General features: G+C 32.1%; 2 protein-coding genes across 2 annotated transcripts; one reads left to right on the top strand and one right to left on the bottom strand.

The window, feature by feature from the left end:
• On the top strand, window positions 1-5674 carry LOC113396066 (CLIP domain-containing serine protease HP8). The gene is made up of 7 exons (XM_026633842.2): window positions 1-246; window positions 1947-2092; window positions 2784-3006; window positions 3193-3374; window positions 4235-4340; window positions 5060-5237; window positions 5368-5674. Exons 1-7 carry the CDS (start codon window positions 186-188, stop codon window positions 5606-5608), a joined length of 1137 nt encoding a protein of 378 aa, XP_026489627.1. The 5' UTR covers window positions 1-185; the 3' UTR covers window positions 5609-5674.
• A 3599-nt stretch (window positions 5675-9273) lies between these two features.
• On the bottom strand, window positions 9274-11162 carry LOC113396099 (protein Fer3-like). Its single transcript, XM_026633889.2, has 4 exons — window positions 11000-11162; window positions 10355-10448; window positions 9732-9895; window positions 9274-9475 (listed from the first exon to the last, which is right to left on the bottom strand). Exons 1-4 carry the CDS (start codon window positions 11042-11044, stop codon window positions 9296-9298), a joined length of 483 nt encoding a protein of 160 aa, XP_026489674.1. The 5' UTR covers window positions 11045-11162; the 3' UTR covers window positions 9274-9295.
• Between the last annotated feature and the right edge of the window lie 1588 nt (window positions 11163-12750).

Below are 12750 nucleotides of genomic sequence, written 5' to 3' on the forward strand. Positions count from 1 at the left end.
TCGTGTGAATGGATGTGCCAAGTTTTATACCTCGTTTAAACATTTGATCTTGTCCAGTGGCTACATCATGCTTATAAAAACAGGTTAAGCTTAGTGTGTAAACGAACTTCGTCTTGAGCGAACAATTTATTTCGATTTATAAATCGCTCGTTTAATTTATTGTTGTATTTATTTTAATTCTAAATATGTTAATAACAAAAGTTTTAATTTGTGTATCGTTCATATTTGGCTGTGATGCGTATGCAAGTAAGTGGGGATTTGGTTTTAGTTTTTTGTAGAGAAATGTATTGATATCAAATCACTGGATTTAATTATAATGATGAAACATTGTTATTTCTTAATATAAAAATCGACTTCAAAGTAAGTTGCCTTGGCTTGAAATGTCAACCTTTAAACTTAATGTATAAAACAAGAATGTATATTTTTTTTATACAATAGTGACCCAACAAGGAAAACGAAACGAATATGTAACTATATGTTGCATATGTACGACGCACACGTTTCTTTATAGTATTTATATTCAAGACCATATAACAATATATGTACCTATATGCTTATGATTGCCTTGTGGTAAAATATAAGGAAGCAGATCCCGAGCTTTTGGGCGAAAACCCCAAATCGAACCAAAAAAATATTAGGTCTTTTTGACGAAAAATTTTTACTAACAGCCAGGACTCTGGACGTTGACCTACACTTCCGAACGTAAAGCGATTGGTCTAAAAACCGCTGCATTATGCAATATTATTTGTGAGTCAATTACGACAATCATGGATTAATATATATTTTGGAACACGTCCTGGCTTAAGTAACAAATCTCCAAGCAGTCATATTCATTACTTATAACGTAATTTTTTTTTTTTAATATTATAACCAAATTACGTATTCACTTTGATTATAACTGTAATCAAGATCTGCGAACTAGTAATTAAACCAACCAATTAATCCAGCTTAAATACCTTACCATTTTAGTGCTATTAGAGGCAGTGACGTAATCCACTAATTACGTCAAATAGTCAGATGAAACCTATTGAATTAAGTTAAGTTAACCTATTCGAGTATATGTTGCAGCACAAGTTGAAAACTAAAACTCACATAGTTTTAGGATTAAACTTTTAAATTGAATTTAATTGTTTTGACAAAAGTACATCTTTTAAATATTAATTCATTAATACGTTAAAATGAATATTAGTGTATTAAAATGTACCACAAATGTTCAGCCATCCATCAAATATTCCATTGTTTTATATAATTACCAAAAGATTGTTTCGTTTGATAAGTCATGACGATGTTTCTTGAAATAAAATAGAAAAAAATCATTACAAAATTACTTTACTTGGAATTAGGGATATTATAGCTGACATATCTGAATTATTGTTAATTTATGCGACTTCTATGATGTCTGTTCATAAGCCTAAATGATAAAGGGTCGCTGCTTTTGAAGGCATCCTACAAAAAATGCATCTGTACATACAGTGATATTGATTAATGCATGTTGCATAAACTGACAATAAAAAAACCAGGCAAGTGCGATTCGGACTCGCGCACTGAGGGTTCCGTAGCACCATACAGATAGACAAACTGACACTGATGTAACAAAAAAAAGACGGTTTTCCTACACTAAGGCCACGAGATATTGCGCCTTGCCAAATTTCATGATTCTAATCTCTTCTAATCAACGGAAATTAACAGGTTTTGATTTCCCTCGCTAATGTATGAGAAATACGACATAAATGGCTTTTGATTGCGTAAATTTAGAAGTTTGACCGCAGACCTATTTGATATTAATTTAAACTTTCCACCTCTACACGTTCCTGAGAAAAAGTGCCGTGACGGACAGACAGCCGGGATGACGGATAACGAAGTGATCTTATAAGGGTTCATTTTTTAGAAGCACGGAACCCTAAGAAACAATTTATAAAACAAATAAATAAACTAATTATTTACAGATCGATGCAGTACTGATGCAGACTGTACGTTATTTCGTTCCTGTCCCGAAGCCATTCGTTTTGCCGCAATCAACCAATCAAATGATGAAAAGTTAAAAACATCGCTATGCGGCACCGAAATAATCGATGGAAAAAGATTGCCGAAGGTGAGTCCGCTAAATACACTGATATCCTGACGCGTTGCCGCCAACACTCTTTATTCATCCTCTCTGATTCGATGGGTCGCCATTGCAATATGATCGGAGAGATCAAACGCAGGACCGACAGCTATACACGATTTCTAAGTCAGTTCACCACCTTCTTATTCCGGGCTACCACTGAGATTGCTGGATTTAAGCACCCAATATTTTTTATTGATCCAAACAGGAATGTTAGGTGCTAAACGGTTTTTATGATAATTCACGATTCAGGTGATAATTGTGACAATCTCTTTTGGATAGATTTCGTGTTATTTTGGGTTATTCTTATATTGTATTGTGTAAACCTTTGTTCTAAGTTGAATAACACAGTGAATAACACAGCGCAATTATAAGGAGCCACAAAGACCAAGGAACATTACCTACCTACCATTACCTACCTAGTTCCAAATGTTGCTGAGTGCATTACTCAAACAAATATTTATATGAAACTGAATCGTAGAAATAAACAACGCATCTTTTTCTGAACCTGATAAATAAAGATCTAGATTTCAGACATCATAGCTTCTCCCTTTAATTAATAGACTTAAAGTTTACAAGATTAAGGTAAAAAGTGTTTGTGATTTGAATAAATTAACATCACGCCAAAATACTCCAAATAGACTTGAACTTGCTCTATAATATTGTATTTTAATCACAGGTTTGCTGCTCTGCATTTCGAATGACTGATGATCGATCAGGGTTTTTCGGCGATGACTCCGAAGGCCCAGGTGCAGACTCTCTGGAAACACACCCAAACATTAACCTTCTTCCGACAAAATGTGGTCAAATTGACGGTGACCGTATCTTCGGAGGAGTGATCGCTAACCTTTGGGAGTTTCCATGGATGGCACTCATATCTCACCGAACCCGTGCTGCACCAGGTAATAATTTTTTTGTTTATTTTAAAAACAAAAATGTATGATTTTTTCCTCCACCGCCAAGTTGACGATGAGTTTCAATATACGAATTAAGCACACACAATTTCAATGTTGCTTACCTAGGTTTGAACCCGTAACCATCGGTTAAGACTCACGTATTCTCACCACTGGAAATTCTTGATTTTTTAGGTAAAGACAATCTTCAATTCAAGTGTGGTGGAAGCATAATCAACTCTCGATATGTTATAACCGCTGCCCACTGCGTTGTAAACAAGAAATTAGCTGGTGTACGAGTCGGCGAGTTCGACATCAATTCCAAAGAAGACTGCCAGGGAGAATACCCTAAAATCTATTGCGAGAGACATATTCAGGTACTAACTTTTTAATATTAAAATAATATAAACTATAAAATACCTGAGTAGGTATATATACTCGAAAATCATATATTTCTTTTATATTGTAAAATTGATAAGTGGACGAGAATTGATAGTAAAATTTTATGGATGCGTCACGTTTAGGCTCATTTCGTTTAATGACTTTCTTTCATCTATCGAATCGCCACCTAAGTTTCACTTCAAAAATATCTCAATGACTTAGCAAATAATTACGATATCTCAATTAAAAAAAAAAAGTTGGCTAAGAATCCTGACTAATACTAAGTGCAATATGAGTTTGTTTATTTATTTGTTTGTTACGCTCTCACATCTTAACTAGTCATCATGAAATTATTGCATACAGGTTTTCAGGGGCCCAGAAAGGGACAGGGGTACCTTACATCTCCTACCTCACAAACGTAAATGGCGGGCGTCAATTAATATATTAATAATATAAGTTTTCAACAATAAACGCTAGCAGCACAAGAAAAAAATATAACATTTAATAGGACTTTTTGCTATGTAACAGGAAAATAACAAACTACAAATGCCCAAGTCTGATTCTACCACGTTGCCCAAAACAAGTGGAAACAATCCGGTTTTCACAACATTTTCCTCCTGCACTACCAAATACAAAATAAAATTTAAACACTAAAAGCACATGAAAAGCGACGTAAAAAAATGCTGCTAACATCCTCGCCACCATTCCACACGATCATAATTTGTACCATACCCATTTTCAATTGTATTTGTATATAATTAAGGCACTAATGTAAATAAAAAAGAAATATTGTGACAAAACACATGTATTATACTTAGCTATCTGTCTGGTATTATAATAATTTAAACTTTTACAGGATATATCTATCGAAGAAAGTATTCCACACCAAGGCTACGAACGTTCGCCGGTGGATAACGACATCGCTCTACTTCGTCTGAAGAAACCAATAGATTTTGCACATAGTAAGAATCACTTAACCGATTAAAATATAAAAACAACCGGTACCCCATTTTAGGGTTTTGAATAATAATGATATCCTCCTGATAAAATGTTCGCTACTTCTTTAGTAGTTTGACATTAGTATTGTGAAAAGTACAAAGTTATTTTTATTGTAAATGTCCATTCTAAATGCAGGAAAAAAAGGCAGCAAAGTAATCTATGCATATTTTCCTACTCAACATTCACTTCGTGGTAGGGCTTTGTGCAAGCTTTTCATTATATATGCTATCGCCAAACAACAACCCTCAGTTATATTGGTGTGTGTCTATATCTGTCCTGCGCTGTTGGCTAGCCTCTTTTGAGAGTAGTCAGAATAATATCATCAAGAATTAGGTATATAAATTATTTTTAAAAGAACCGACATGATCCGATAAATGTTATATCGCTAATCTTAATCGAATTTTAATGCTTCAAATCCGGATAAACATCACCAAATTTTACATGCTTAATTTGTTTTATCATTTATTTAATCTTATGATCGACACTCATGAAAATTTTATGAAGAAATTGCATTTTGTGCATGATAAAATTCTGTAACATTTATACCAAAAACCAACCAGTCGAGGAGTATCGTGGTGGAATAAGTTACAAAAGTTCTTAATATTTCCATCTGCGCAGCCTTTGAACACTAACAATTTTTTATTAACCAACGTACAAAATTATATAATCTTATTTCTTACAGAGAATGTCGCACCGATATGCCTGCCAGTGAAAAGTGATCTTCGTAACGTCGTTCTCGGCGGTAAATCGGCTACAGTCGCAGGCTGGGGCACAACTGACACCGGTTATCAGTCCTCCGTGCTCCGGAAGGTCACGATACCAATTCTAACAGCCTCTGCTTGCCGTGACATATACAATAAGTAAACCCAATATTATTATTTTTCATTAATTTAAAATATCCGTTAAGAAGGTTTTATTAATTATAAATATTAATGTATGGACATTAAAATAATAAATTATGTATTTTACAAACTAATCTTTTTTTTTTAGAAACTCGGACAGTGGTGATACGACGCTTAAAAAGATTTGCGCAGGTGAATTGAAGAAGGACTCTTGCAGTGGTGACTCTGGTGGTCCTCTTATGTTGGAAAGTCAAATTGACGGCAAATTCAGAATGATACAGTACGGTGTCGTGTCTTACGGCCCAAAGCAATGTGGCTCCTTATTCCCAGGAGTATACACTGACGTCACTGCTTACATCGATTGGATATTAGATACCATTAAAGCCTAAATTATAAATAAGTATTATGTACTATAAATACTAATTATAACATTAAAAATAAACGGGTTTATATACTTTGCCTTGTTTTTTTTTTTTTTTTAATTTAATTTACAACATCCACGGGCTCACAGTTGTTACAGTACATTTTACTTTTATAAATGTTGGCGTTATTTTATATTTTTACTGAACATCAGCAGATCTTCGCTGGACTTCGAGCTTGTCGTCTTCTTGGAAGACGTGGCCCACACTGACATTTTTTTTTTCATTTTAAAATAATATATAAATAATCCATAATAAATAATATATAAAAATACTGTATATAGTAGTTTTTTTTTTTTATCCTATATACTGCAATCCGACGGGCCCTGCTCCGTGCTCGATCAGAAAGAGTAGAGCCTCGGCGACTCTGAAGTCGTGTTTATGTATAGATGCCTTGTTTCATTAGATTCGAACTCTTTAATTGTACCTTATACGAAGTTTAATTAAACATACTATTTTATAACAATTTAATTTTACTAACTCATTCAATATTAATATTTCAATTATTATTATAACTATGTATATACTGTTTTTAAAACTTTAAACAAGGAAGGAAGGTTTCACAGTCACACATACAGGACACAAATTACAGCGATTTTCTTTTATTGCTATTGCTTTATTTTCAGGGCCGGATCTACCATATGGCTTTTTGGGCTTCAGCCCAGGGCCCCGTGGATTCAAGGGGGCCCTAGCTAAGTCAAGTCAAAGTCAAAAATAGATGATAATGCGAAAGAATCCATAACTTGATTTCGTCGTTGAAATATTTTGTAATAATAAAGGTTAATTGCTTGTGCAACTAAAACTTATTTGTGAACTTTTTTGTGAATTGTGAACTTTATCGTTGGAATTACCCAATAAACAGTCCTATCTCTCAAGTTCAAATCAATAAGATGATGAATTCTGAATTACTTTATTTAAAACATGCGATAAACAGCATCGTGTATTTTGGTATCGACACAAAACGACACATTGATTACACACATATAATATGCTCTACTGCATTTATATTTGAATAATTAAGTTCTGTTAAGACTTGTAAATAAGGCAATGAGTGAAAGATGATCTGAAAAGTCAAAGATTGAATTTGATTCGTTTATTGAATATTCAGTATTTTATATTTCTTTAAGATAAAACTTAAAGATGTGCTTATGAATTAGTTTTGACTGAATATTTTATAATTATTTCTTTCAATTTCATATTTACTTATATTAATTTATTTTTCCTAAATTAATTACATGAATAACTTTCTGAACATGGATGTATCTATTTTATAACAGAAACGGAATCAATAAAAGAAACTTTAATTAAAACAAAAGTATAATAAGAATTAATTTATTCGTCAAACTATTGAAACTAAAAGTTGGGAATATCACCTCTTTCCTTTAAAGACAGTTGCGTGTATTTATTTTCCAAAGTTTCTGAATCATCATTACTGTCAAAAAGAGGTTTATCGGAAGGAATGGGTTTGTCCAGTATAGCAACATTGCTCAAGGAAAGCTTGTTTTTGATGTAAGCTATATTGTCATCATTAAAATTATCGCTACGCATATTTATACGCTGTTTTACGAGATTCCCTTCTACGTACTTGTGTTTCTGCGAAGATTCATATTTCGATTTAAAATCTGACTCCATAAAATCATTCATTATATTTTGAAAAGCCTTTAAAGAAATAGAGTTATTCATTTTAGTTAAAGACGAATATAGGTGTGGCCATACATCTATTGTTTTTAATATGCCAGACATAGAATCGTTTTTATAATTTTTTTCCATCTCATTAATTATGCTCTGTTCAGTAGTGTTGTAAATATTGATATTATTGTTTGAATGTACTGTTTTGAGTTTATTCTTTGTGTAATTTAAAGATATATCATTTTTTTGATTGTTTTCTTCAATATCGACAGAAACGCCCTGTCTGTCTGTTGTACTGATCACTCCTTCGATCTGTTCATAATTTGTCGCAGAAGACGTCATCTCCTTTTCATGTATTTTTATATCGTTTAAACCGTCGTTATCAACATTTTTTAATTGCGATAAATGGGCAGCTAGTTGGTTTTTGCTATTATCAACCGGAATGTTCTTTTCAGTATTAATGTCAGAATAAGTCTGATTCGAAACGAATATTGATTGTTCTTGATTTGTTTTGTTAACTCTACTTTGATTATATAAATATGGTTCTGGAATTTCTTTTTTCGCTTCAATGTCGACTATTGTTAAATTATCTTTATGACCAAAAAAGCTTACATTGTTGGTAATTAATGGTACCGACTTGCTTGTTGTTAAAAGCGCGTCTTTAAGAACATAATGTTGGACAAACCGGTTAAATTTCCATAAATTGTTTCCACGCTCAACGCAACACTTACTTGAAAGTTTATTGAACAAAATCGGATAATAAGGTCTTGTTATAAGTTTCGTTGCTAAAGGCTGAATTTGTACTAAAGGTTTGCTGCCTATGTTGTCGTTATAATATAGATCTGCTAGAATTCTTTCATAAAAGTTGTCCTTTTTTTGTATTCTAAAAATCTTCTCATTGTGATTTTCTATCGGTGAATTGGGTTCGTTAGCGTCGAAATTAAAAATACCAATTACAACATTTTTTGAAGAAATGCTATCATCTCTCTTCGGTCTACCTACTTCCAAAGTGATAACATTCAAAACATGCCTCATTAAAATGATAAACTGAAACAATAAAAAAAGCCTTATATATTATATTTTAACTATATGCCAATGTCGATTTAAAAATGCTTACACTACTGTGATTGAAACACAGCCACCATATAAATTGTAAAAATGTTACCTATGATTGGTTAAAATATAATAAACTATTTAGTATGCCTCTCCAATTGCTTAAAATCATATAGTTTTAAGTTTGAAAAGTAAATAAATAGATTCTGGAATAAAACTTACCAATACAAAAAGTATCTGCATTTTTATCTTTTTATCCTCACTGGCTACTTGTTCACAGGATATCGTCGCCGCACAAATGCTTTACGAATACTAATCAAATAACAAGCATCACACTTAAATATGTATTAGACATTAAAAAAAAACTTCAACAACTTTATTCATTAATGAGGATTAACGAACAACAATTTAAGTGTAAATACTTACTCAGAGCTTAAACACTAGAGAAATTTAAAAATTATGAATCTAATTAAGTAATTAGTTAACTAATGAAGTAATTAGTTAGTTAGTTTCGAAATAAAACACAGACTCCTCTACGTCTATGTTTATTAGTTAACAGAATAATGACATTTAATAAACTCTTTATTACATAATTGCCATTAATCTGTAAATGAGTACATTTCGTAATAAATAAGGCTTAAAACTAGTGGAAGACTTCTGACTAACCTAAGTTGTACAGAATGAGATATATATTCTCGCAGCTCTTACGTTGATATCACTACAATGATGACTAGATTACATTGAGATCTTTTTAATATGTATTAATTGAATAATATATATTTTATGACTAATTTTAATTCAAGATAAATTTGTATTATTTTAATTTTATAAAATCAATACCACTTCTTATCCTGACACAAATTTAGATGTAATTCATTGAATATAAGTGCATTACAATAAAATCTGACCAAAATTAATGAATACTGATTACAAAAGAAAGATTTTTAAATGGATTTGTAATTGTTAAGTAAGATTTTAAGCGCACCAAGGTACCTCAGCGTCGAAGACATGGCGTGGTGGGTGCAGTGAATTATGTGAGGGGTGGTGGGGCTGTGGTGACCCATGGAGCAACTCACACATAAAACTAATATATGTGATAGCTAAACGCAAAGTTTCGATACGGGAGAGTCGTTTTTCATATGCAAATGTTGGAACCTGTAGAATTAAAAAGAAAATTTTAGAAGCTTAAATTAAAACTAGGAATTCGACTACTTAACATTCACATCATTATTCAGAAATATCAAATAAGACATTGATTAAAATGAAATATAAACTGTTTTAAGACTTATGCTTAAAGCTTTGATAAAAATATATACACTACCTTTTATAAAATCTTAAAGCGTTCTATTTGTAAATCTACTTTAAGACAATTTATTCATAAGTAATAATGTGTCGAATTTAAGGAAATTACCTTACGACGTAATTTATCGAAGGCTTCGTTCAAATTGAACATGCGACGACGTTCACGGATGTTTGCGGCGCGACGCTGAGCGACGGACGCTACGCGTCGTCTTGGCTTTTTGCCTCCGGGGGTCGAACGAGATGAGCCTCGTCCACATCCTGCCGTCGACCATACTAACAATACACAGATCAATTGAAACCTTTCTACTAATAAAGGTTATCTCACAATGAACTAACACGTTAAAAAGAGAAAAAAAATCGTTTCATTGTGATTAATCCTTAAATATTATTTAAACGAATACGAATGTTATACCTACACCATTAATACCTCAATATGAAGCGACAATATCTACTTATAATGTTCGGTTCATTTAAAATTAATAAATAATGTTAAAATTAAAATTTCTTCTTAAAGTTATATAAAACCTCCTTCTCTAGTATGATGTTTTATTGTTTTTGGTTTATAACAAGTATAATATTATAGTAAATATAAAAAAGAAGTCTTAACAAGTTGTATTTATGCAGCTGTAAACTAAAATCTTAACACAAATGTGATCAAATTCCTTTATGAATTGTATATATACATACGTAAACTTACGTACCATTATAATATATATATACTGTTTCACTTACCCAGATCAGCGGGTGGAAAAGCCAGGATGTCGGGATACGGTACTGGTGCTGGTGGCGCGTCCCAAAGTGGTCCGTATGGGGACACCTCACTGCCCTACAGATTCGAACAGAGTTCTTCAAAAACATTAAACAAAACATTCGGTAAATTTAATTACCCAAAGAACGAGCAAGATTATCAACAGCAAACATCTTCTTTTATTCTATTTTCGGCAAAGTATTGCTATACTTTATATTATTTTATTATAGAAAAATATGTATAGGAGGTATCTAACATTAAAAACAATGAAAAATATTAACTATACATAAAAATACCTAATACCGCCTAATATATTACAATGAAAACAAAAAAAAACATTATCATGAAACAAACAAACCAACAATTTTTTGGTTTTTATCACATATATTACTTTTTTACACTTCTCAGTATTATTATTTTTATTAGTCTTTTAAACTTTTAGCCGAACTGATCGAACTGAACACTAACTGATATGTTATAGCTGAAGCTATCATTAAACCAACATTCATCAGGAGAAAGTGAAATTGTCATTGCTAGCTGAATAGAATTATGTGAAGTTTATTTGAGATAAGGTCCGTCTTTGATAATATTAGAAAAATGAAAATGCACAATTATAAAATTAAACGTACAGACGAGCTGCTCCAAACGTGCGGCGTCTCGCTACCGTATGACATCAGCGGGAAATGAATCTTGAGTCTTGGTATTGACACTCCTGAACAAAACTCACACACAACAGGATAAACTTAACATAGGAACAGAAATTCGAAAATGTTGACTTCTCTGATCCAGTCAAGACCAAGAATGAAAGAGTACTAAATCAAAATATAACAATTTCATACCATCCCAAAATATGAACCCGGAATTATTAAAATTTCTTTTCGTTCAAATTCCAACTCTATTACCACGTTTTAAGGTGTACTATCATATGATACGTATCTAAAGTACCCCAAACCATTGCAACGTCAGTTCTCTCGATTCTGATTGGTGTAAGAAGGGGTTGTTTTAGGGTGGTACGCTCTCATTGGTAACAACAGGTTCAGGGGGCGTATAGTAGTATCGACTTTGCGGTTGTCAAGTTATCCCAAATAAAATACTTCTTTCTAACATAAAAATAGGATTACTTATTTAATGTTTTTAAAGATTATTATCTAAAAGCATTTCGATACGGATTCAATTGTTTTGTCTATAATAAAAAAAAAACTAATTTCAAACACTTTCTCGATAATGATCTCATTGCACAAATCATGAAAGTAGGCGGTAGTGCTTCCATCAACGTTTGGTGAATACAGACGTATTTTTTTAAAATGATTATAGGATAGCTGATAAGCAAAAAGGATAAGCCACTGCTTACACTAAACTGCGGGACCCACCATTGAATCTAAGGTGTGCCTGTAATTGCACGGGCTCCCGTGCACCTGAACACAGCAGTACAAAATATCACATTTAATAAACTTTAATTTTATTAGTTTGTCCGTGGATTTTTTGGTAATCGGGTAGATATTAATATGTTGCACTACCCGTAAATTTTTTGCTGGAGTCACTACATAATTTGATGTATAAAAGTAGTTTTTATTCGTATGCAACAGTTCATCATATTGGTTTAATAATTTGTACAGACGTTGCTGACTCTTACTTGAAGCGTTCTGGAATTGTACCATCACCGTAAATTATTATAAAAGATGAAAAGCGAATCGTAAAATACTGCGCAACTGGTTGAAATTTAAACCTTTGAATTGAACCTGTCATTTTACAAGATTAAAAAAAAAATCTACCCAAAAAGAGGTTAATAAATTAGACTTCTTACTTAACAAAAGAAGTCAAGTACTTAGATGATAAAAATAATAGAATTAGTGTTCGCTAATAATAATTAATTTAATTAATATTCTATCATAAAAATTGGGAAACAATAAGTATACTCCAGTAAAACAAGCTCTAATTTTTTTCGTATGAGACTTAACTTTATTATTTGGCATAAATAAAAATAAGGGTTACATACGCTGTAGCTCTTTGATCTCAATTGTGAAACGAGCAAAACATATTTAGTGATGACTGACCTCTGCCAGAACAGGATGTATGACTCAAGTAGTTTTAAATCTTCACTTTTGAATCGTCATTTTACAAAACCATATTAAGTGAAATTTCCACCGGTTCTGAATGTAGATTCTACCAAGAAGAACCGGCAAAAAACTCTTTTCCAACATTTAAAATACTGTTATGTTAGTAAAATACAATTGTTTATACAAATGATCTAAATCTAAGAATCGGCAAAGTTAAAAATATCTGCAAAATTTTATAGAAACGGATATCTTGCCCCAAGAAGGATTTATTGCCCTTGCGGAGTCGGAAAATTAGCGTTATAAGCTTATCCTTACGTCGTGTA

The sequence above is a fragment of the Vanessa tameamea genome, chromosome 19 (genome assembly GCF_037043105.1).
Source record: "Vanessa tameamea isolate UH-Manoa-2023 chromosome 19, ilVanTame1 primary haplotype, whole genome shotgun sequence".
NCBI classification, from domain to species: Eukaryota; Metazoa; Arthropoda; class Insecta; order Lepidoptera; family Nymphalidae; genus Vanessa; species Vanessa tameamea.